At 39.1% G+C, this 23327-nt stretch overlaps 1 protein-coding gene across 1 annotated transcript in view; it reads right to left on the bottom strand.

Annotated features, from left to right (window-relative positions):
- The window catches only part of runx1 (RUNX family transcription factor 1), a 58842-nt gene extending 52666 nt beyond the window's left edge, over positions 1–6176 (bottom strand). Inside the window, exons 1-2 of the mRNA XM_036557495.1 lie at positions 6062–6176; positions 5789–5935 (exon numbers count right to left, since the gene is read on the bottom strand). Coding sequence (XP_036413388.1) covers positions 5789–5935; positions 6062–6140 — 226 coding nt within the window. The 5' untranslated portion in view covers positions 6141–6176. The remainder of the gene's footprint in view (positions 1–5788; positions 5936–6061) is intronic.
- Positions 6177–23327: the final 17151 nt, after the last annotated feature.

Here is a 23327-nt window from a genome sequence, read left to right as displayed (position 1 = left end):
AAATCCCTCATAAAGGAGGCTGTGGTCCACAGAAGCATAAAAACAACCTTATAAAGCTATCACCTTTAGCTAAACACCCACAGATATATAGGCCGGAAACTGGGCCTGGAGGTGCCAGAAAGGAGGGATGGAAGTTTTGGAGAGGGAAAGAGGTAAAGATGGGTGACAAAATGAAATAAGGCAGTTTTGCTGGGAAAAAGTGAGACAAGGGGTGGACAAGAAGTTCTGATAATAGAAGGAAAGGGGGGCAAAGTGGTGAATACTAAAGCCCCCATGCGACCCCAGAACAACCTCCTGTCCTTCTGTGCAGAATGGCCAGGTGCTGATTCAGCCTAGAGCAGAAAGTCTCACCCTCTTCAACAGGTTTCGTATATAGTTTCTTAAATATAGCTTATTACAAAAAAATGTGATAATAAAATAATGAATAATGTAACAAATATTGTAGGTCGCTGAGATGACAAGTCATTAAATGTGTCAAAGTAGTATACAACAGTGACCTGCAGCAGTGGCTTTTGAAGTGTACACATATTTTCCTAAAAATCATTACCACATGCATCTTCATGAAGCCAACTGGCTCACTTATTTGCAAACTCAGCAATCTGCAAAGAATGTTTTGGCCAAAATATAAGAATTTAATTTATACCATGATCCACCAGACCTCAAGACTGTACATTTTTAGCTACTGCACTGGGTTACTAAGGACAACATTGGGCCAAACACAGTGATCTGATAATGCTCCTCCTGTGAAAGATTTGCACAATGATATCTTTCCTATGGTCCTACGTAGACAGCTAGCAAAAAGCAGACACACAAAACACCTCTTTACTAGATGTGAGTTCTAACTAAGAAAGATCAACGTGAAAGATCAGCACCCAAACCGAAAGCTGGTATGCACACAGCGGTTTCACATAGTGTTCTATATGTACAGAGGGCATGTATGTGTGGTAGATTTTAAGACAGGAACGATGTAATGAATCGAAACCACAGAAATGATAAGGAGAGAATCTTCACATGTATGTGTGCAGGCTTGCGTATGTGCTGCTAATGCAAAGGAGAAACATAACTGGGAGAGCAAGAAACCACAAAGACCAAAACCCACCAATCACGACACCATGCACTTCCACAGTAAACTGAGTGGCTGCACATGAACCCTGTAGATTTCACACATTTGGAAGCAACACTAACTTTGTATTGCTCCTGGTGATTCTCCTGTTAATTAAATAAGGAGCTTGCAACTAATAAAAAAGTGGTGAATCTAAGGGCCACTTATTAACAAAGACGACAAAGGCTTATCCTGTATAACATGTTAAAGGAATGATGTGGCCAAAAATCTAATTCACACAACTTTCCACTTACCTCAGCTGTAGTCGATCAGCCAAAGCATGTTTGATGTCCAAATTTTGCTTGTTAAGTTCAGCTTTGGCGCTTTGAGAATAACATTGCTAACAGACACTAGAAGTCAATCCTTAAATATTTTTCATAAATACATCCCCAAAACTTCCCTCAAACCACATCCAGGTCTTCAATATGGCCATGCAAACATGTCAGTGTGGCTCAGAGCATTGTATAACTTACTCTGAACTATAAAAATGAACAAAACTTAATAGTAAATAGTGAAAGCAATCTGTAGCGTCCATATTGCTATGTCATGTTTGTGCACACAAAAGAGCTGGAATTTGGCACAACACCTGTTGTTTAAAGAGGCTGTCTGCAGCATGCAGACACAGTGTGCATTTTTAGTTCACACTAAATTGTACTGTACCCTAAATCACTGTGCCACTTTAATTTTAAAAGACGTTTTGGGGATGTATTTAGTGAAAAGATTTGGGTGTCTTGATTTCTAGTCTAAAGATGCATAATTTGGATAACAAACAGGTCTCAGCTGATCAACTACATATGGTAAGTGGAAAACTGTAAATCTGACTTTTTGCCAAACCTTCGCCAATTCCTTTAGAAGAACAGCTCTAGAAACCAGTGGAACATTTTGGTAAAAACATGTTTGATTAAACTATATATCAATAAAATTTACTTACTGGTGAAACTAAACTGCTTGCTTTTACATGTAGTAATATATTACACTATACACTACATCTAGCTTGTAGTGTATGATGTTATATATTAAGGAATACATTTCACTTACACAGAAAAAGAAAATATCCAAATAGCATGTGTTGTATTATAAAGGATAAAACACACAACATGTACAAATGCACCATGAATCAGTGACAATGTGAAATTGTACCTCCTTCAGTTATCTTTGTCTGGAGAAATTATATATTTAACAAGCAGATGCATGCACACACATGTGCACATACACACACACACACAAAAGTGTGTATTTGCATGTGCAGTACTGTGGCTCTCAGTCAAGCGCGAAGGTAGTCTAGAACTGTGTTTCCCAACCCTGGTCCTGGATGCACACTGCCATGTACATTTTAGTGCTTTTCCTGCTTTAACACATCCATTCCAACTCAGCAAGAAGTTGTTAATGAGCTAATTCGTTTAATCAGGTGTGTTGGGAGCTGGAAAAACATTAAAATTGCAGGTCAGTATGCCTCCAGGACCACACTGGGAAACACTGCTCCAGATTCTAAGCTTGGACACAATGCTTTAAGTGAGTGAAAATTGCAACAGTGTATTAGAGCAGTGGTTCTCAATTCGGGTCCAGGAGCACCACTGCCCTGCACATTTTAGAGTCTCCCCTGCTCCCAGTACACTTGACGCAACTAATGAACTAATTAACAACCAAAAACTTAAAGCTAACCCGACATAAAACAATCACTCAATCTAAATCTCTAAAACTTACCCTAAACCACTCAATCCAAAACTAACCTCAACCGCAACCCTAAACCTGAACCTAACCCTAAACCATATACAAAACCTACCCTTAACTTCAACTCAAAAGCCCAAACCTAAATCAAACACTAACTCTAAACCTATCCTTAACCTCACCCCAAAACCTGAACATAACCCTAAACCAAACACTCTCTCTAATCATGACATTAATCTCAACCCAAAATCTAACCCTAACCCTAAACCAAACACTCTAACACAAACACTAACCTCAAACCAAAACCTGAGCTTAACCCTAAACCAATACTCACTCTAAAACAAGCACTAACCTCAACCCAAAACTTGAACCTAGCCCTGACTCCACATTCCTAAAAATAAAAACTCCTAAGAGGTTCTTGGTTGGTTATATGAAAATGTGCTATATATGTTATAGGGGGGAAAAAAACTTTCTTTAGGGAGCCAAAATTAATTCTACTATGGCATCACTAAATAATCCTATTTGGCACCATTCATTTTAAAAGTGTAACCCTATCCTTAACCTCAACCTAAAACCTAAACCCAAACCTAATACAAGTGCTAATTACTCAATAAACATTACTAATGGATTGTTAATGTTGAAAATGTATTGTCTGCTGATGTTAACTAATGCAGTAAATAATGATAATGAAGGAACCTTAATATAAAGCGTAACTAGACTGAACTGAATTTTTTTTTTCCTTTCTTTAACAGCATGCTGGCCATACATCAGCATATTTCAAGGGCTTTCAACTGTCACCTCATAAAGCACCATGGACAAAGTCAGTCTTGTCTGTGAGAAACAGAAAAGTTCCTCCGAGGCTGCTGGTTGGTGAGCACATGTGAACATGCGTCGAGTGCGACTGATAAACTTCCTGTGTTAACTGACAGCGTTCGCAAGGCACGCTAAATGTGCATGAACTAAAGAGTCAGGAAACAAAAACAAGGCTGCAGATCTCTTTCACACAGAGCTCACAGACAAGCTGGTATCTGAAGCACAGTATAACTACATCATCAGAGAAGAAACCTAGCTAAAATTACATCAGTAAACTTTTCAGTTCATGTTTTAATATTCAACATTTTCAGGCTCGATACAATATTCAATTCTAATGTCCTTGTGCAAAACAGTGAACTTTAAAACCGGTGCAACTGAGCTACGAATGTATCAGCAATAGATAAATAGATAAGATGCAATCTGATGCCTAATTTTTAATCAATGACAGTGGTTTCCTCAAAAGACTGCAAATGAGAGACCCTAAGAACAGACCGTACCTGGGAAACAGTTTTAAATTTTGATACATTATTCTGAATCTCAAGGGCAAAATGTCAGTTTTACAGCAGTAAAGCTGAAAAACAGTATCAACATCTGCAGTATCATGGTTTGTAGTATTATGAAAATCTCCACTTTTTAGCCCTTTTTTCTTATTAGGCATGTGTTATGCTGTGGCCTAAACTGTAAAATGCAGGCCTAAAACACATATTTTCTACACACAGCCCTGAATAATAACAGAGAAAGTACACCAAGCAAGAAGTTTTCAAGAGTTTAGACCTCGAAAGCCATCTTACAAGAAAAGTGAACAATGGTGAAATTTAGTGAGACAGAAATGTTGTCATGGTCAAGTGCACGCTGGAGTCCTACTTAGTTACTGGATTTTAGGCATACCTCAGTATTCTGGACATTACTTTTGGCATCTGCAAACTCCAGGAATACTTTATTGAGGGGCAGCATACATAAGCCTTTCAAGACAACCGCAATAAACCTATAGAGACATTCATATAGGCTTATTTCAATATATGTCAGTTGTCAGAAAGGCTGTTTTTGGCCATTTTGATGTAATTTCACCTCAGTGTGACAACAGATGCCTGCCGGAAAAAGTCTTAATTCAGTTGTCATGAAAGGCTTAAGTAGGTGTCATGTAGACTTATGATTGCTACCTTTCAATAGTGTTACTTATTCTGCTGATTACTGTATCAATACATTCACAGTGTATGTCACTGTACATCAGTGAGCATTACAAAGATAATAGCTTTTTAAAGCTCTATAATGGTGAAAAATCAGTTTACAATTCCAAAATAGTACATAGCAGCACTCCGGACATGTTTGCAGTGCAAATCATTTGCTAGGTATACTGTATTACTCCTCTTGTAATTTTGCTCCGGGTTCTAATTTCTGGGTGTGTTTATGAGTTCATCTGTCTCCCTGCCTCAATTTCTACATCATAAAATCCAAACACCAGCTCCCCCTCTCTTTCCTGGGAGCACAGGACAGATATTGAGTCTGTAGTCCTTCACAGGCATCTGACACACTAACAAAGTATGTTTCACCACAGCTTTTATCCTTAACCTCCCTCTCACACCCAGGGACCTGACTACATAGAAGTCAAAATTCAGCATGAAGCCTGAGCTGCAATAATCAGTCATAACATCTGGTAGCTTACTAATAGACATGTCACAATACAATGCCTATCATGTAACAATGATCCAAATCCAAAACAAATTATTATTTACCTGGGTCATAACACTGTTAGTTGCGCATCAGTTTAAACAAGTATATCTCACCTGATATTGTTTATATTATTCATGTTCAAACAACCAATCCATGGAAGCATCTCACAGTCCAAAGGGCATTACACTGACTCTGTAGAGACCGCTGTGTTGTTGATGGTGGAGTGAGGTTAACCAGTGGAACACTCAGTAACCCACAGCCCTGTGGTTTTCAGATTCAGCCACGAGATTTCAGTACACCACTGACACAGCAAACCAACAATTGTGAATTGCCATTTTGCTTATACTTCTCCATCTCGCTCATAAATTTGTGTGCAGAGTGCAGTCAGCAAAGATAAGTCAAAACGTGAGTGATCAACTTCGTGTTTCATAAACGTGAGTCAGAAGTTTTGACTGACATTCCAACATTCAAATCCAAACAGGTGCTGACATACTGCGGAAGCCATCGACCTAAATTTGAACGAAAATGACTCACCCCTGGCGAAGCAAGACTGATAGGATGAGAAGGTCTCAAAGATGCTGTTTGAGGCCATGGTGAGAGGTTGCTTCTCGTCCTCTTCACTGGAGTCCAGCGCCTCCAACTTCACTTGGCTCCTAATTTTGAACGCCTCCGTGCTTTGCCCTGCAAAGACCAATGGTAGAGCCATGATGACATGTCAGAAAACATGCATGGTCAAAGCATCAAACAGTCTAGCTCAGACATCCTCCATAGCGGCCCAAATCTGAACAAAATCCCAGGGTTACACACCCACACCCCCAACCCCATGGTCATCCAGTGCTGATCCAGTTGTGGCGTTGGGGCAGTTGGGTCCTTGCGTGTTGTGCATGGTTGAGAGACACTGCAGATAGTGATCGGCGGTCAGACTGCGGTCGACTGATGCTTACCCTTGTGCAAAAGAGAAGGAGCAGAAATGTGTCGCTGTGGTTTCTCTCTCTCTCTCTCTCTTTCTCTCTCTCTCTCTTTTTTTTAGTAATCCGGGTGATTCACACTGACATCGACACGTACACTCAGCACCCTCCTTCCCTCAGTTTCTCTCTTTCTATCTTCTGGTTCCCTCTGGTCTATCTTTATCTCACTTTTCTCCAGGGCTCAGAGAGCCGTGACTGGTCACAGTTTTGGTTTGTGGTGGCCCACAGAAAGCTTCTCACAAAGCAGGCGACAAGTTTAACTCTTCCCTTCTATAAAAAAAGCAACCTAACCCTGGCCTCAAGCCCCATTGGGCCACAACAGTCACATGGTCCACTGTGGAGAGAATTTCATTCTGACTTTTTGTTTAGACGTTATCTTTTGTATAACTTTGTGGTTTTGCAACGTGGCTTGGTCTATCAGCCCTCACCTGTCTCCATACCCTTGACAGGAGGAAACTGATGTGTTACTTTTTTCACATGCAAGAAGGAACAATTTAAGATAGGCTAAAGCAAGTGCAAGTAGGTGAGAGAGCAGGAGTGTTCAGGAGTGTGTATGTGTGTATGTGTGCTGAAGAGAGGATAAGAGAGAAGTGAGTCACTGCACACAAAGTCTAATGCAAATCTCTCTCCAGGAGAGCACACAATTAGCCCTGTGTCTGTGGCATCGTTTGACCGCTTCAGCTTGTCCGAATTTACATGTCATCTTTTCATATCTGTTTCATCTACTTATTTTGCAAGAGAAAAGAAGATTGTGTTTACTTACAGTAACACTGAGCAAAAATGATCACACACTTGTTTGTGTGGGCAAAGCTTTTTGCTTGTTGCTTAAAGTTTCATTGTCATAACAAAACTACATACATCTTAAATTGATGCTATACAGGAGAACAACATATAGAACTATTATGCACAATAAATGTAACGAGACGTAATTCCAAGTAATTCTGGAGTATTTCTATTGGTCCACTCATCATGCAATTTTCAACTTGCATTTTCAAATGGTTAAAAAAATGTTATGAGGTTCTGATATGATTACAACAATGTGCTTATTGTACTACAACATGTACAAGTACACAAAAACATACAGTTTCTATTAGTTTCTATTACTTCTGGTTTATCCCCTTTTTTCAGTTTCTAGTATTTCAGCTTTATGCTTTAAACTATAGTTTCACAGGTGTGCAGACATGTCTGACTACCGTCCACATATTGCCCACTGTCCATCATTTGACAAAACAAGCCATTGCAGATGTCTAATTTTGTGCAAAGAACACCACGTTCGGAAGGGCCCCATGCAAAAAATCCTCAAAGCCCATTATATCACCCTCAGACACCTGCGTCCACTCCCAGCCCCTAGCCCCCGCCTGTAACGTACCCTTGCAACACCTCACCTGCACCACACCTCCAGCACATGCCAAACACACCCACACCTGTGCTCACTTTTCCACACAGTAATTGAGGGTACTGTGGTCAAGTATGGTGGGGCGGAGTGTGGCGGTTCGCATCAGCGTGCACGGCCAGCTGCTACTCCACCCACGCTAGACTCGGATTTCAAACTGAGACGCAGACACACTCCGGGGCAAAATGCTGGCATTTGTGGGTTCTAGACCTCTGCAGTCTTTAACTCTTAGAAGTCAAACTTTATTACTTGATTCTGCTATATTATTCAAATACAACTGTGTAATGGCGTATTAATCACATTCAGTTATATTCATTAGATACATATCATAATAAAGCATCTCTTTAATGCCCTTTGGACCTGAATGGTCCACCATCCAAACAGTATGTGGTCAGTGGCGGTCCTATGGTGGTCAACTTTCATGTGACAAACAGGGTAGATAGTGGCTGATGAAATAGTCAGTAATTGTAAATGTAAGAAATGCACCTATATAGTAGGCAGAGGTGGATAACTGATCGAGCCACTGGGGCCCGTGCCCAGGGACCTCTGACTGCCAAGGGCCTTGGGGCGCTTTAGACCTTGAGGAGGCTCAAATACTCAAATACTTCCTTTTGTGGAAGGGTAAACTTGGTTTGGCTTGAAAAAAAGAGAAAACAAACATCTTCAAACTTACACAAACCTGTGAAAACACAAGAGTATACTGCATATTAAAAAAAATAAATACATTTCCAGTGTTGTTTAAAATGGACAAATATGAACATGAAATATTGCTTATCTTACTTTTTAGGTATTGTTTCTTTTAATTTCCATAAATTATATATTTTGGTTGAAGTGTGAGCATCCTCAACAGAGTCTTGTGCTCAGGGGCCTTGCAAGACTCTGATCCTTCCCTGATAGTAGGTGAAATGGCCAGTGAGTGTAGGTACAAGGTGGGTGTACCTAATAAACTGGAAACTCTGTGTATATCTAGCTAATGTGTGGTAGCTCCGTTCTTGTGTTTCATTTTATTTTACTCACAAAAATACAGTCTATGGCAGAGATTTTAGACTTCGGACTAGCAGCACTGCAATGTTTTGTCTGATGTAACACATTTTTTACTCAGCTGATCATTGAGAAGTTGAAAGAGCAGGTTAAAAGTTCCATTAAAGTTCCTGTGATAAAAACATAAGGTTCCAGGTATGGCTTTCCACAGGACCTGGTTACTTGGTTCAGGTGAAAAAACTGTGAATCTTTAGTTGCTGTGAATACTCAGCCCTTGAACCATCATGTGAAATAACGGAAAAGGTAATATGGTACATAATATGATGATGTTTTATCATTATCATGACAAACACTGCCACAATAAGCTTTTCTGAGTACATTGTGGATATTGTCAGTACTTAAACAACATTAAGCTACTCTGAGAAAGCATAGCCTGTCCTGTTTACCTGTGTAGTGTAGTGCAGTATGTGAAACACTTAATAAAATAAAAAAAAAAATTAAAAAAAAAACAGTTTTTGTGGCACTACTAGTACTACTTTTTAAAATCTGTTCCAACTTACAAAACCAAACAAAAACTAAATAATGTGAGTTCTGTATATATTATTATCACTTATGCAAGCAATGCGTTTGTGTCAAGTTATGTGTCACTGCTGTCAGAAGAAACACTTTCATCTACAAAATGTATCTTTACAGTTAAAGGAGAAAACAACTTAACTTTCCATAAAAGTCCATGTAAAAAGATGTTATTCCAAGTCATTTTGGACCATTTCTACAAGCCTATTCATTATGAAATTTTCACACAATTAAAAAAACAGCTACTGTTTTTAAATAAAAAACATAGAAATACAAGGTTTTGTCCCAAAAAAATTTGTCCCAAGGAATTTCTCCTGAACAAATACACTGGAGGAGCCACTGTATGACAGTAGGGGTGAATATAGGAGGACTTTGAGGACTTCGGAGATCGTAGTGAACTGCTAACCTCTGAAGACACAATATGGACACTGTACAGCTGCAGTTTCCGGAGAGATTCTGGTTTTAGGTTAGACAGGGTAAAAGGTTAGCCTAGAGTGCTTCTGAAGTCCAGAGTGTTACTGGGACTGTGTGAAAAGCCATTTCACAACACTTTGAATATAAGTTTCATTTTCATAAATGTTGTTTCTTTATTCTCTGTCTGGTTGTTGGACACATTGGTTTGTTGGCTCACAGAGTAAATGAGATGGTCTGGGCCTACCTGAAAATGCTTCTGACAGCACAAAAAGAAGATACTATAAATGGGACAGAGCAAAGTGCATCTGGTAGGGTCTTGTTTGATATCTGGGACACACAGCTGTATAAAAGAACACACTCCCTGCTGTGTTCCCACGACAACTTGCTGTGCTCTTGGAGTTCCATTTCCCTTTCCATCAGAAAATTCTTGTCTTCTGGTTGAACAGTTGATAAAGAAGAAATTCTAGAAATTCATTTGTCATATCAGTTCAAACCAACATTGCTTTATAATGTACACTATTAGTTTTTTACTAAAAATTACTTACTGCATTGCTCAGTATGTCCCAATTCAGAGACACAGGTATGAAAGGCAGGACACTGAGTAACATTTTATTCATTGTCTGACTCAATGTAGCTTAATTTTTTTGTACCTGCCACACTTTTTAACTGATTAAAAAAATGTTCACAAAATGAAACCAATCAACAATCAGTCCAAGTTTAAAGCTGTATTATACTTTTGGTCCTGGGTCAGTGAATGTGTGCAAACGTGCAAATCAAACTAGAACATACACAAAATGGAGAGGAAAGTCTTCTGTGCCTCACACTGCTCAATCTGTCTCGTCCTGCCCCCAACAATACTGGAAAGCCAATAAGCATTTGCTTTACGCACAGCTCCACAGATTGGCTCAATACACTGTTGATTTGGGAGGTGTAACGTGTAGCGGCCTCTGTTTATATCTGTTTACGTGCATCTTCACAGATGTCTAAATCAACCTTTATAAGACGTGTTATTAGTGCTGTTTTTCTATATAATTCAAATGTAACTGCATAATTATACATTGAATTACATCATCAATTACATCTACATTTGATCTACATTCTGGACCAACAGTTTTGAGCCTTCACTCCAGTCCTTTTTTAATATCATGTAATAAAAAAAAATTAAAAATGCAAAGGTAAAGATGAGTTTTCGTTTCACAAAGTAAGACTGAAAACACAACAAAAACTTTTTTTATAAAAAGCAAAATGTCTTGCTAAAATTCAGCAAAAAAAACTTACGTTTGAAAGATTAAAATCTGCATTTCAACAGAATTACTTTATTTTTAATGAACTAAAAGGCGAGAAGTAAATAATATTGAATTTTATCATGCTGTTTTTAATTGCCAGCGATAACTGTGACTTCTAAGTTAAAAGATTCCTTTTAATTTGACATAAAAGAATTGAGCACCATCATGAGGAGAGGCAGGGAAGTTGTTTTTGGGTCAAGTGCTTAACGTTATTTTTGTTCCCTTGGATCAAAAATAATCCAGGGGCTTCCTTAAATATATGCTCAGTGGTTTTGAATGGTTTTATTTTCAGTGAAGAGGAGAAGTTGCTGACATCCTGGAAAGAAATCAGTTAGGCAAAAGAAGGGAAACACTGAAGGAGAAAGGGACAGCAAAAGGGATAGGGAGAGGGAGAGGGGAGGGAGCAGCAGTGTGAGGACTTTATGGGAGAGGGAGCCGTCGAGCACCTGCTGAGATTCTCGTGTGTGTGGGAGGATGATTCAGAACATCGGCAGTGTGTGTGTGTGTGTGTGTGTGTGTGTGTATGTGCGCATCTGGGCCAGACAGAACAGCAAACTGTGAGAATTCCCCTCCTGGACCCTGTTCCTGTCAATCCACCGGCCAGACTGTTAGCCTTCGCCCTGAGAAAAGCCCCAGTGTGGGGAGACTGGACATGCCTGATGCAGTGAAGGAGAGCAGAACTAAATGAGCAGAGATGATCAGAAGCAGCATTGTAACCCTTTACACCCTAAGGGCCCATGTGTGGGTCTACATTTCAGCTCCTCACTCTTCATAACTATGTATATTTACATGCTAGCCTCTTCATGTGTGTCCCCAAGTGTGCGGACACTGATGTCTATGATTTGACTTATTAAACTACATGCTGTATAGTGACGTAAAGATTAGTAAAAGTAACACATCAGATGTGTCACAATTATCTGTGGCCAGCGTAATTAGTCTCATTCTGTCTGAGTGGGTAGGCTCCGAAAAGGGGAGTGCAAATGCTAGGCAACTGGGCATATGTTGAACTGTCCAATGGCGTTGTGTTAGTGGCAGGCTGAATAGATGCAAAGGCTGACTCAGAGGAAGCATGTACGAACCTTCACTCTCCCAGCTTGGTAGCATCATGCGAGGGGGGGGGGAGACACAACTGGTGGGAATTGTCTATAACTAAATGGAGGGGAAAAATCGCTAAAAATAAAAATAATCCTGCCAATGTGAGTTGCAGATTTGAGTTTTCAGCCTGTGCTACTGTTGTTAGATGCAGTGTGTCAGATTAAGCACAGGCATACCTTCATATCAGAAGTTAGATGTTGGATTTGATTAACAAGAAGATTGAGTTTTCTGTTTCTTTAGATCATTTTCTTTACATATAAAAACAGGCACAATGGAAACATTTAGAGACTGTGGTACTACATCAGAAAAGCATGTCAAAAGGAGGAATTAAGCTTTTTTCCCCACTGCATTAAAGGGTTAAGCACTATTCCAGCTACTTTCATTTTACCACTGGAGGTAGTTTGTGACAGATCTGACTGGCTGATTCATCCAGGAAAAAAGCATCAATGTACATTCTGTGTAATTTCCCTAAATTCACAGACATAGCTTAGAATGCTAAGTCATATGTAGGTCATGTACATGTTATCTTTATGAGACAGGAACCACTTTCAATAACAATACCAACACAGCACTGTCCATTAGCAGGCTTAACTACATTTGGGTGAGATGGACTGGATCAGGACTGCTCTTATTGAGGGAGCTTCAGGTTCAGCCAGTTACAGAAGGTCACTTACCAGCTGGCCCAAAGTTTTATACACTTAATTCTAAAACCTAATAGCTCAGCCAGTTTACACTGAAGTCCCTCTAAATACAGAATAATAACACTTGCATGTAATATTCCTAGAATTTTAAGGAGTTATACAAATCAATAATGCTTACCCATCTCACTTGTGCTTTGAATGAGCATGCACACTTACTCAAAAACAACAACAACAACAACAACAACAACAACAACAACAACAACACATTTTCATGTTTAGTCCAGCCAAAACACATACAAATTCAACACCCTTCCCCACCACACACTATTCAGAGTGAATAAGTGTGGTAAAGGGCATCTTATTCAACTGTGCAAAAAGGCTGGGGATTTTCCCTGACCGATCTGTGTGTGTTTGTGTGATATTTCTTTTGGCCTGTTAGTCATACTTATCATCAGTACATTTTAAACTGCTTTCATTTCTTGATTTATTACTGACTGTTTTGGCAGTACTGAGCAAAAGTCAAAGACCATGTTTCAATCATTTAAATTCCAGTCAAAATGGCCATTAGGTTTTCAGCATCAGGTAGAAAAGCATAAACCATATATGTAACAGAAAATTGCACAGAATCCTCCAGAACTTACTAAATCAGACCAAATCAGAATGTCTGTAAACATGAACGTTGCCTATACGGGTGGATAATGCATCCAGATGGCGGTAGAAGCAGTTCCATTTAAGTAGTGGTAAATACAAACAGAACAGAAACTAAATATGATCAATAATGGTAAAATATTGTTTTGTTTAAGGCTCTAATGTCCAATGTTTTCAGGGGAAATAGGTTAAATTTACCATTATGAAGTGCAGAGGAGCCCCACTTTTTTCCTGCTACTGCATATATATATATATATTCAAATGGTTCTTTAATTTTACATAGTTCCATATGTAATCATTGCCTTTAGAATCCCGAAGAACCTCATTTTTATTGTCCAGCAGTAGTTACAAACCACCTGTGCTGAAAAAGCTCTTTAAATTGAATGTAACCCTGTAATTGTAATCCCTTGACCTGAGATAAAGGGTGAGAGGTTGTGGGAAGTGAAGGAGCAAATGAGGCACAAGTTGTCAAAGTTGTAAAACTACCCAGTCTGTGTCTCTGCAGGAGGTCACATGACATCCTGGCAGGCTGCAACATACAGGCTGCAAACAGCAGTGAGGCCTAAAGCACTCAGACTGTGATTCTGTGTTTTTTTCTCATATGCATCTAAAATGGCAAAAGGAGACACTTCAGATGAGATTAGACATAAGATAATCCACTTTCATAAGGAAGGAGAAAAGAAAGGGAAAATAAACGAAAAACACGAGTCTCGAAAATTATTAAACTATAATGGGAGAAAATGGGACTCAATAGGAGAAAATGGGACTTAACAATGAACCTTTCTTCTTTAAGAGAAAATCAAGCTGCACTCTTGCTTCAGATCTGAAAAAAATGTTTCTGTCCACCCCTCCCACTGTGAGAAGACAGCTCAACACTGAGTCTAAAAGGATGTGTAGCTGTCAAGGACTTATTACTGAGAAAAGCAGATGTAAAAAAAAAAACATGTCCATAAAGCTGATGAATTAGAATTTATTTCATTGTGAGAAGCAAACAATTTAACCAAATTCTAAGGCTGAACTTTGCAGGTGTGGAAAAACATTCCTGCATTTCTTTGAAAAATTAAAAGCCAGTCTCCCAAAACGAATGGAAGCTGGAAGTCTGGAGTCACGGGAAGAAATACATAACAAGAAGACCTCACACAAATGAGTAAGTAAGTAAATGTAAGTGTGTGCTATTTCACGCTTGATTTGTTACAGGGTTGGGTCAGAATTGTTCTTTTTTCCCTCAGCATTTTTGTCTTGGATATAGGGTTCTAAGAATTTTTTAATTGGTGTAGAACCATTACATTGTGTGAGCATTCTCTGTGCTTTAAAGACATTCTTTACATTTGCACATCTCATTTACACAAACACTATATGGGCAAAAGTATTTACACCTACAGGAGCTTTAAGACATCCCATTCTAAATCCCTAAGAATTAATGTGGAGTTGGTCCCCCCTTTGCAGCTATAACAGCTTCTACTCTTCTGGGATGCTTTCAACAATATTTTGCAGTGTGTCTGTGGGAATTTTTGTCCATTCATCCAGACAACCATTTGTGAGGTCAGACACTGATGCTGGATGAGAGGGTGTGGTCTCTGTTCTAGTTCATCCCAGAGGTGTTCAATGGGTTGGAGGTCAGAGCTCTGTGTGGACCAGTCAAGTTCTTCAATACAAACTCACAAACTCACCCAGCCATGCCTTTATGGTCCTTGCTTTACGCACTGGGGCACAGTCATGCTGAAACAGAGAAGGGTCTTCTCCAAACTGTTTCCACAATGTTGTAAGCTTAAAATTATCCATAAAATTATCATAATTAATATAATTAATATAATTTCTTGGTATGCTGGTATCTTGGTAAGCATTAAGATTTCCCTTTACTGGAACTAAGGGGCCTAGGCCAAACCTTAAAAAACAACCCCATAGCATTATTCCTCCTCCACCAAACTCTACAGCTGGCACAATGCACTCAGGCAAGTAATGTTCTCTTGGCATTCACCAAACCCAGACTTGTTGATCAGACTGCCAGATAGAGAAGCATCAATCGTCACTGCAAAGAACACGTTTCCACTGCTCTAGAGTCCAGAGCTTTACACCACTCCATCCGATGCTTGGCATTGTGCTTGGTGATGTAAGGCTTGCATGCAGCTGCTCAGCCATAGAGACCCATGCCATGAAGCTCTCGGCACACAGTTTTTGTGCTGATGTTAATGCCAGAGGAGGTTTGAACTGAATTGAGTCAGCAGAGCGTTGGCGACTTTTATGCAATTTACTCCTCAGCACTCGGCTACCCTGCTCTGTAACTTTACGTGGTCTGCCACTTTGTGGCTGAGTTGCTGTGGTTCCTAAACTCTTCCACATTTCAATAACACCACTCACAGTTGATTGTGGAATATGTAGGATGGAAAAATTACACAAACTGACTTATTGCAACCATACATTCTATTACAGTACCACGCTTGAATTCAGAAAGCTCTTTAGAACGACCAATTATTAAAACACACAATTTTAGACCAACGAGTTACAGCTGTGTCCTTCTGACAGAAGGTGTTCCCAAAGGAGTCACTGACATCATGTTACCCTTCAAAGAGACACTAACATTCACACAACCATCCAAACACACTTTAGCTGCTTTGCAAATTTCTTTCGCATGTGTATCTAAAATGGCTAAAGGAGATCTTTCTGAGAAGATTAGATATATGATAATCCACTTCCAGTTTCCAAAACCAGAGTTCATAAAGTTATTAAAAATATAGAGAAAATGGGACTTCTGACAACTGCGCAGGATCTGTTAAATCACCAAATCTGTCACCATTAGGTAAGTAGTACTTAAAATTTGGCTGTTTTGACAGGAAATTAAATAAATGGTCTTTGATTTATGTCCAGTATCTGTAAAGAAGAGAAGAAAATGAGAGAGTGAGTGAGAGAGACTGATTGTGTATTGACTGATCAATAGACAGATATATAAAAAACTGATCTGAACGCACTATAACCTGTGTAGTCATGCCAATAAAGCTCATTTGAACTGAACTGAATTCAGTTGAACTGACAACCGTATTTGTCAGTGCAATGAGTTTGAAGCGCTGATGCTAACGTTAATAACTCTCAATTGCTCTGCCTCCAGCCTGGTAAGCAGCGAAACCTGACACCAGGTGAAGCAATAAGAGGAGAAATGAGAGCACGCCTGTCCTTTGTGCTCTCAACAAAGACAAGCGGCATGCTTTGATACTCAAACGTCCACCATTAATGCCGAGAAGCCAAAACTGCATTGAGAGCCCCGGGGGAGAACAACATATGAGTGACCCCCCCACACACACTGCCTGAAATCTTATTCTACCCACACAGATGAGTTGTATCATTTCGACCTGGGTCCTCTTTCCAACACTACTTGAGAAACCAGATAGGCACTTCATGTGATCCAAACACTATAAACCCTGTAAACCTGTAGCAGCCACACTTCCTGCATGACTGATATTTCTTTTTCATACACAGCTTCATTACATACAGTATCTGGTGTATGGAACACTTATACTCAATATTAGGGGTGCACCTGGATGAATGAAGTGCCTGTTCAAAATAAAAGAGCATTTGACCAAATGCATAGAGTCTTCTTCTGCGACAATGCTATAATATAAAGTGAAGAAGGTGATGAGCAGACAGAAGTGCTGATACGCCTCTTTAACAGAATGGGAGGTGTAGTGAGCAGAGGTGAACTCAGCATGTCTGGAAATCATCAGTTCACATGTGGATTGACTCATACAGACAATTCTACACTAAGCCTTACTTAAAAGTTACTAAAAAGTTACTCCAGTTCTCAGTCATGGAAAATATACCACCACCAGCACTGAACTGTGCACTGCTGTCACCAAATATTGTTATAGCGCTGTTGTCGGAAAAAAAGCTCAAAAAAAGTAACTTTACAGGAGAAGGAAAAACATACTAATGTAAGTCAATGTAACTAGACTTGTCCGAGTAATTTTGGGCCAATTTCTTTTGGGCCAATGATCATGAAATTTGCACACAATAGGGTACTTTCAAATTATGTCAAAAACTTAAAAACAACAAAAAAGGAGATACAGGCTTTTGTTCTGACAGCAGCGATATGTTTAACCTTACTAATAAAAAAATCTATTTGAGCAGACATGCAAAAATGTTCTTATGTTTGCTAGCTAGTTGCAGTACTGAGAATCATTTCATTCTCTGAATCTGTAGATACACAGTTTAGACCAGGGGTCCCAATCTAAATTAGCTGGTGGCCACTAGCCAGGTAGTGGGAAGATTGAAAAAATGCAAGGAAAAACTACATAACATATAATGTATGAATTTTAACTACATAACATACACTAATTTAAGCAAATTTGATCAATTTTGTCACCACAAACTACAACTACTATTACAAATAACAGTATACTACTACTGCTACTACTACTACTACTACTACTAATAATAATAATAATAATAATAATATCATTATTAATATTACAACCGATGCACCCTAGTGGATAGAGGATGCTGGTTGGTTTTAAGACTGTTCTCTGAAGAGGATTAATGAGCCCTGCTACAGTGGCAGCACCTGTTACAGACAAAAGTACGTTCTTCTGATGTGTGCAGTCAGCAGTTATAGAGGACTGGAGGAATGATGTTTATAGTATTTATGTGACGGAATCTGCTGCCACACAGTAATGAGCAAACCCATGCAATGTAGTCTCCGAAATCGTTTACTACCATCACAAATTCTGTTCCCTATAGTAGTGTTCTATATAGTTATCCAGATTTTTAAATGTAAGGTATAGTGATAAGGGGATGGTTTAGACATGGCAAACGTTATCGTGAGTGAACTGTTGCCAAAGGAAAAGCTGTTAAATCTGCATTCTCATTGGATTAGTTTGACAATTCATTAATCTCTTAATTCCAAAATGCTGTATCCGCTCTGTCATGAATGAATCCACAAGGCAATTTTAACTATTGGTCTAAAGTACAAAGATGGCTAAGCTGCTCGGCCATGGATACTAATTTCACGACTCTCCTGATGCACAGTTTTTGAGCTAATGCTTCCAGAGGCAGTGTGGAACTCTGCAGTGAGGCGAATTTTATGTCACCGATTTTGCTCTGTAAGTTTGCATGATCTACTGCGTCATTGTAGAGCTGTTGTTGCTTCTAGATGAGCTTGATTTGTTAGCAATGGGTGTCTAAGAATTTGGACAATTTAACCAGTGGTAAACTTTAGTGAAGTTCTTCGGGTTATTTCATAATTGTTTGACAACATGTCATTTGTTTCATCAAACTGATGGGCAGAATCTTTATGTGGAGAAAGCCTAGAGAAGAGTTAGGGGTACTGTAAAGCAGAGAGGTAGAAACTTTAAAGCCTGAAACTGTTTTCTTACAGTGGTGTCTATGAGCCTGTGGTCAGAATTCTGCAAAGAATCTGCTTAACCGGTAACGATCTTCAAGAATAATTTGCCAAACAGAAAATTATAGTCTTGTAAAGGTGTGTTTAAAATAAATGCAACTTAATTCATTTTTTAAAGTATGGCACACTTGTCCAAATACTTTTGGGGCCATTATATTCTGTAAGGAGATACTACCAATACCGAGTGGCAGCCCATGTCATTTAAGGCCTCTAAATATTTAGAGATGCCTCTAATAGACACTGTCACAAAGGGCTGCTTTACAGACACACATGACCTTGACAAAGACGCACAGCTTTCCTAGATCAGATCTCCTTTATCTCGCCAGCAACAATCCCAAGCTGATGATGAGCAATGGTTCAACCATTTAACAAAGTGATACAGACTTCAGTCACTCCAACATCTGAACTCTTCACCTCAGCTGTGTCTGAGGGGTGTTTATTACTCCTGCAATGTGACGACTGTGCAAGAACCTTCCTGTTGGTTTTTTTGACTGTGTTTATGGCACAAAGCATGTGGTTGGACAGTCTCTGTATCTGTGTGGAAGTAAAGGAGATGTGTATATTCTCACACATATTTCCAATTACTGTTCCAGTAAATGTAAGTAGCAGCCCCTCCTCTTTCCCTCTGCCTCCACCAGCACATACAAAAAGTCAGTGGAAATATGACTTCACTTAAGTCCTCAATGACTACGAGAGAGAGAGAGAGCAGAAGCACATGTGGTCCTTTATTCTTCTTTTGAAATCATAACAGCCTCTTAAGGACCCATCAGAGACACTGGAGCATTCCTGCCATTCTGTTGACAGTTCCGACAGCAAAGGTGGACCAATGGAGGAATTTTATTGGTCCCCCAGTAAAATTCTATATTGTAATAAAATAAGACAGTAACCTTGTCTGAACTCATTGGCTAAATATAATGTTTAAAGCAGCTGATTTGAAATTTCACATACTACGAGACACAGTGAAGAACCCCTACGGCTGGTTAGGCCTATTAAAAACACACGTCTGTAATTTTTAGTGCATTTTTATTTAATAGTATCATTATGCTTGACATATTTAAACATTTACTGTAGTAATACTCTATTTTTATAAGTGTTAACTTTGGTTTGAAACAAAGGTGTTAAAATTTTGACACCGAACTGAACTGTTGAGCAGCCAAGATCCTATATCAAGCAAGAATGGAGAAAACATTTCACTTTCAAAACTACAGCTATTGGTCTCCTCAGTTCCCAAACGATTATGGAGTGGGTTCCTTAACATTAAGCTCATTGCCAAGCAACATATTACTTTGGCACATAAAAAAAAAAAAAGCTCTAATGAAATTATGCAGACCAGTACAATCCAGGTGCTTAAACTAAACCGTAGAATTCACAATACAATTCTGACAAAGGTCACACATTGTTTAAAGAAAAGCTTTATTCATGTCAAGCCATTTTACCCTGCAAACATTAAATAATTCCTTATATTTATGTTCTTCATCACATTACAAATGATTAAAACCCTTTCTCTACAAAACAAGGGCATCCAGCCTCGTCACATTAAATTACATTAACTTCACTTTCCATATAATTATAATTCTGTATCACATCATTATGTAAGCCTCTTTTTCTCTTTTTTCTTTACTATGAAAACTAAAGAGGAAAAGCCCTGGTGTAGCAATGAGTCTTGCATGTTCTTCGTATTATAGCAATCCTTACTTGTGTGACATAATGGACCTTGAAAATAAATGTGCTGAGTCAGTTTAATAGGGTTTTCCAGTAACCAACATCTTGCAGCAGGGGTCTATAAACAGGCAAGCAGGGTAAGTATGCACATATCCATAATCAAACTTGAGAAACAAAGGACTTAACCAGGTAGCAGCAAGTATATGCTCATGACATATGCATTCCCACTTGATTAGTATTGTAAATGTATTAAAAAATTAATGCTACAAATGAACATGCTTCTTTATATACAGTGTCCTTGAGTTCCTCAAGGCTGAATTTTTAACATTAGCTTTTACTTAGCACTGTTTTATCCTGCACGTAAACGCAGTCACAAAAGTAGCTTTTTATCACATGAGAAATATAGTACAGAAATAAAGTTTGGCCTTTTCTACCCTGAGCAAAGCAGAGAAACTTGCTCATGCATTTGTTACAAGCAGAGTTAATCACTGTATCACTCTTTTTATTGGGCTTTCTAAGAAAACAATCCATCCTCTACAATTCCTGCAAATTGCATCAGCACGGATCCTGACAAAACAGCTTCTGTAAAATACAGAAAATGTGGAGAGGCCTCTTATGGCCTATTATGCTTCTAAACCATGGAATTCAATTCCACCTTTTATGAGACAGTCAAGCTCATAAAAGCACACTTTTAAGAAACATCTGAACAACTTTTAAATTATTGTTTCAGGCTCAGTAATGCACATTCTGCTTTACCCTGACAATGTTCATTTAGCTATGTGCTTAGGGTTCCCTGTCATGTTCATTGTTCCTGCACGGGTCAAACCTCCCAAACATAAAACAAGAAGAATACTGCCTCCATCATGCCTTGTGGTTCAGACAATACACTTCATTTAGCCAAAAGTAGGCTGAAGGCTTTGAACTGAGAAAGCAAAAGATTGGTATCAGTTTGACCTGGTCAGGCCACAAAATCTTGGTGGTTCCGGACAACAGTATCATCTGTACTATAGAGGACACCGTTCACCATCTCACTAAGATCTTCCTCGACAAGGGAGGAGTGAGGCTGTTTCATAAGAAAGTTTGTTATTGCCTTTCAAATGAATCATACAACCACCAACGCATATTTGAGTAGAGTCCTGTCAGTCAGATATTTTCCATCTGTCTGTGGTGCCCAGAACCAAACTGATACAATTTCACTCAAAAGTGAAACCGTACCAGATGCTGACTACATAGTGCAGATATCCTCCATTCTTTGACAGGCCTACAACTCCTTTTCTTGGATCTGTCTCGTATCCACGTGTTCACCCAATTCAGAAGGATCTAATCGAGACCTTAATTTGGTCTGTCCACACCGCCTACAGATGGCTTACGGGTGACTAATAAACATGGCAAATGAAATGAAAATAGGGGATAGGTTCCGGTTCTGGTTACATAAATAGCTCAAAAACATCTACAATTCATGTACATGAAACTGTCCAGCAAAAAATGCACTACTTATTACTTGTAACTGTACGCTGATGATATGTTGTGCTTCTCTGTTATGAATGGTTTAATTATTGATGAAATTAGGGAAATAAGGAGTGGCAAGTGCATAACATATTGTGTGTACAATGTTTGTTTCATTCAGCTCCTCACTCCTGTTCTGCAAAATTGACTTATTTCATTTGGTAGTATAGGCCAATACTGTCAGAAAAGGCTGGCCTGGCTATAAAAAGTGAACAAATCCAAACCAATTTTGTAACAAATCTGCGATTGATTTCTTTACATTCAGCATTTAGTACTAGCATTACAATTCCTTTATTCTACTTAGATTAATTTTGCACACATTTGCACTGTAAGCGATGTAAAATATCTTTTTTTTGGCAAATTTAGCCACTACTACCACTTCCTACCCATTCACTTAGTCTTCACTCATCATACAATGCTACCAAGCTGGGAGGGCTAGCATGTCAGTCACCACATCTTTTTGAACTGCTCCTGTGTCTCTGGACAGCTTAATGTGTTCGGAGGAGAATGCTAATTGTCAATTCTGCTATGTCAGTTAACAAATGCCTGCATTTGGCCTTGCCAGCATCCCGCAAGAGATGAAAAAGAGAAAAGACCCAGAAAGAGCGAGGTCAATATCTTGGCAAAGGATTGCTGACGCATCACCAGGGGCCCAAATTGCAATTTGTGTTGTGCCATCTTTATCTTTTATAAGTTTATAAAGGTGAAAAAAGTTTCCCACGGAAGGTCTTACATGATGTCCTTGAAAAAAATATTATTTAGAGAATTGTTATTTTAATGTCAGACCATTCATACAGAAACTCAGGAAATTACACAATGACTCGGCCTTTCTCAGCAGAAAAATGTACCGCCCACACACGCGCATCCAGTGTCCACTTGCAAACCATTCACTCCCTTCGTATCCAGCCGCTACAACCCAAAAACAGCCTCCATTAATTAACTATGTGTATTGATGGCGTTTACGCTGCTAATTAGTAGAGTTTACAGAGAGAGGTCTCACAGAGACAAACTGCAGGGCTGGAGGTCGCAATTCCGACACATACGCTGACCCAGGACCAATCATCAGCCAGGCAGACCATTAAGAAGAAGTTTTACTTAAACTAGTATGCACACAGACATGCATGACCGTCCACAAGCTCACAAGGGGACACTCCTTGTCTCTTTTCTCTCACACACACATATTCTTGTAATGCTTCCTTTATGGATTTTTCTACCTGAACTATGTCTTTCTGTGTTTAAGTAATGCTATGTAAGCTTACCCTAAAACCTAATCCTAACCCTAAAAAGCTGGGCAATGATGACAAAAGCATGGTGTAACTCAATATTAATTATTTCTTACTTTTAAGTTATTGCAGCGTGTGAAGAAATTCTGTTGGAAGATTCTGAAATAAGATTCAATACCACTGTAACAACTTTAATGATGGGTGGAGGAAGGACGCCGGGGGCAGTTGTGAAGATGGAGAGCTTTTTATTATTATTTATACACAACGCAAAAAACACAGCTTTTCAGCCCACAG

The sequence above is a fragment of the Colossoma macropomum genome, unplaced genomic scaffold (genome assembly GCF_904425465.1).
Source record: "Colossoma macropomum unplaced genomic scaffold, Colossoma_macropomum, whole genome shotgun sequence".
Classification (NCBI taxonomy): domain Eukaryota; kingdom Metazoa; phylum Chordata; class Actinopteri; order Characiformes; family Serrasalmidae; genus Colossoma; species Colossoma macropomum.
Note: the sequence above shows the minus strand (reverse complement) of the source record. Positions and strands in the feature narration are given on the sequence as shown.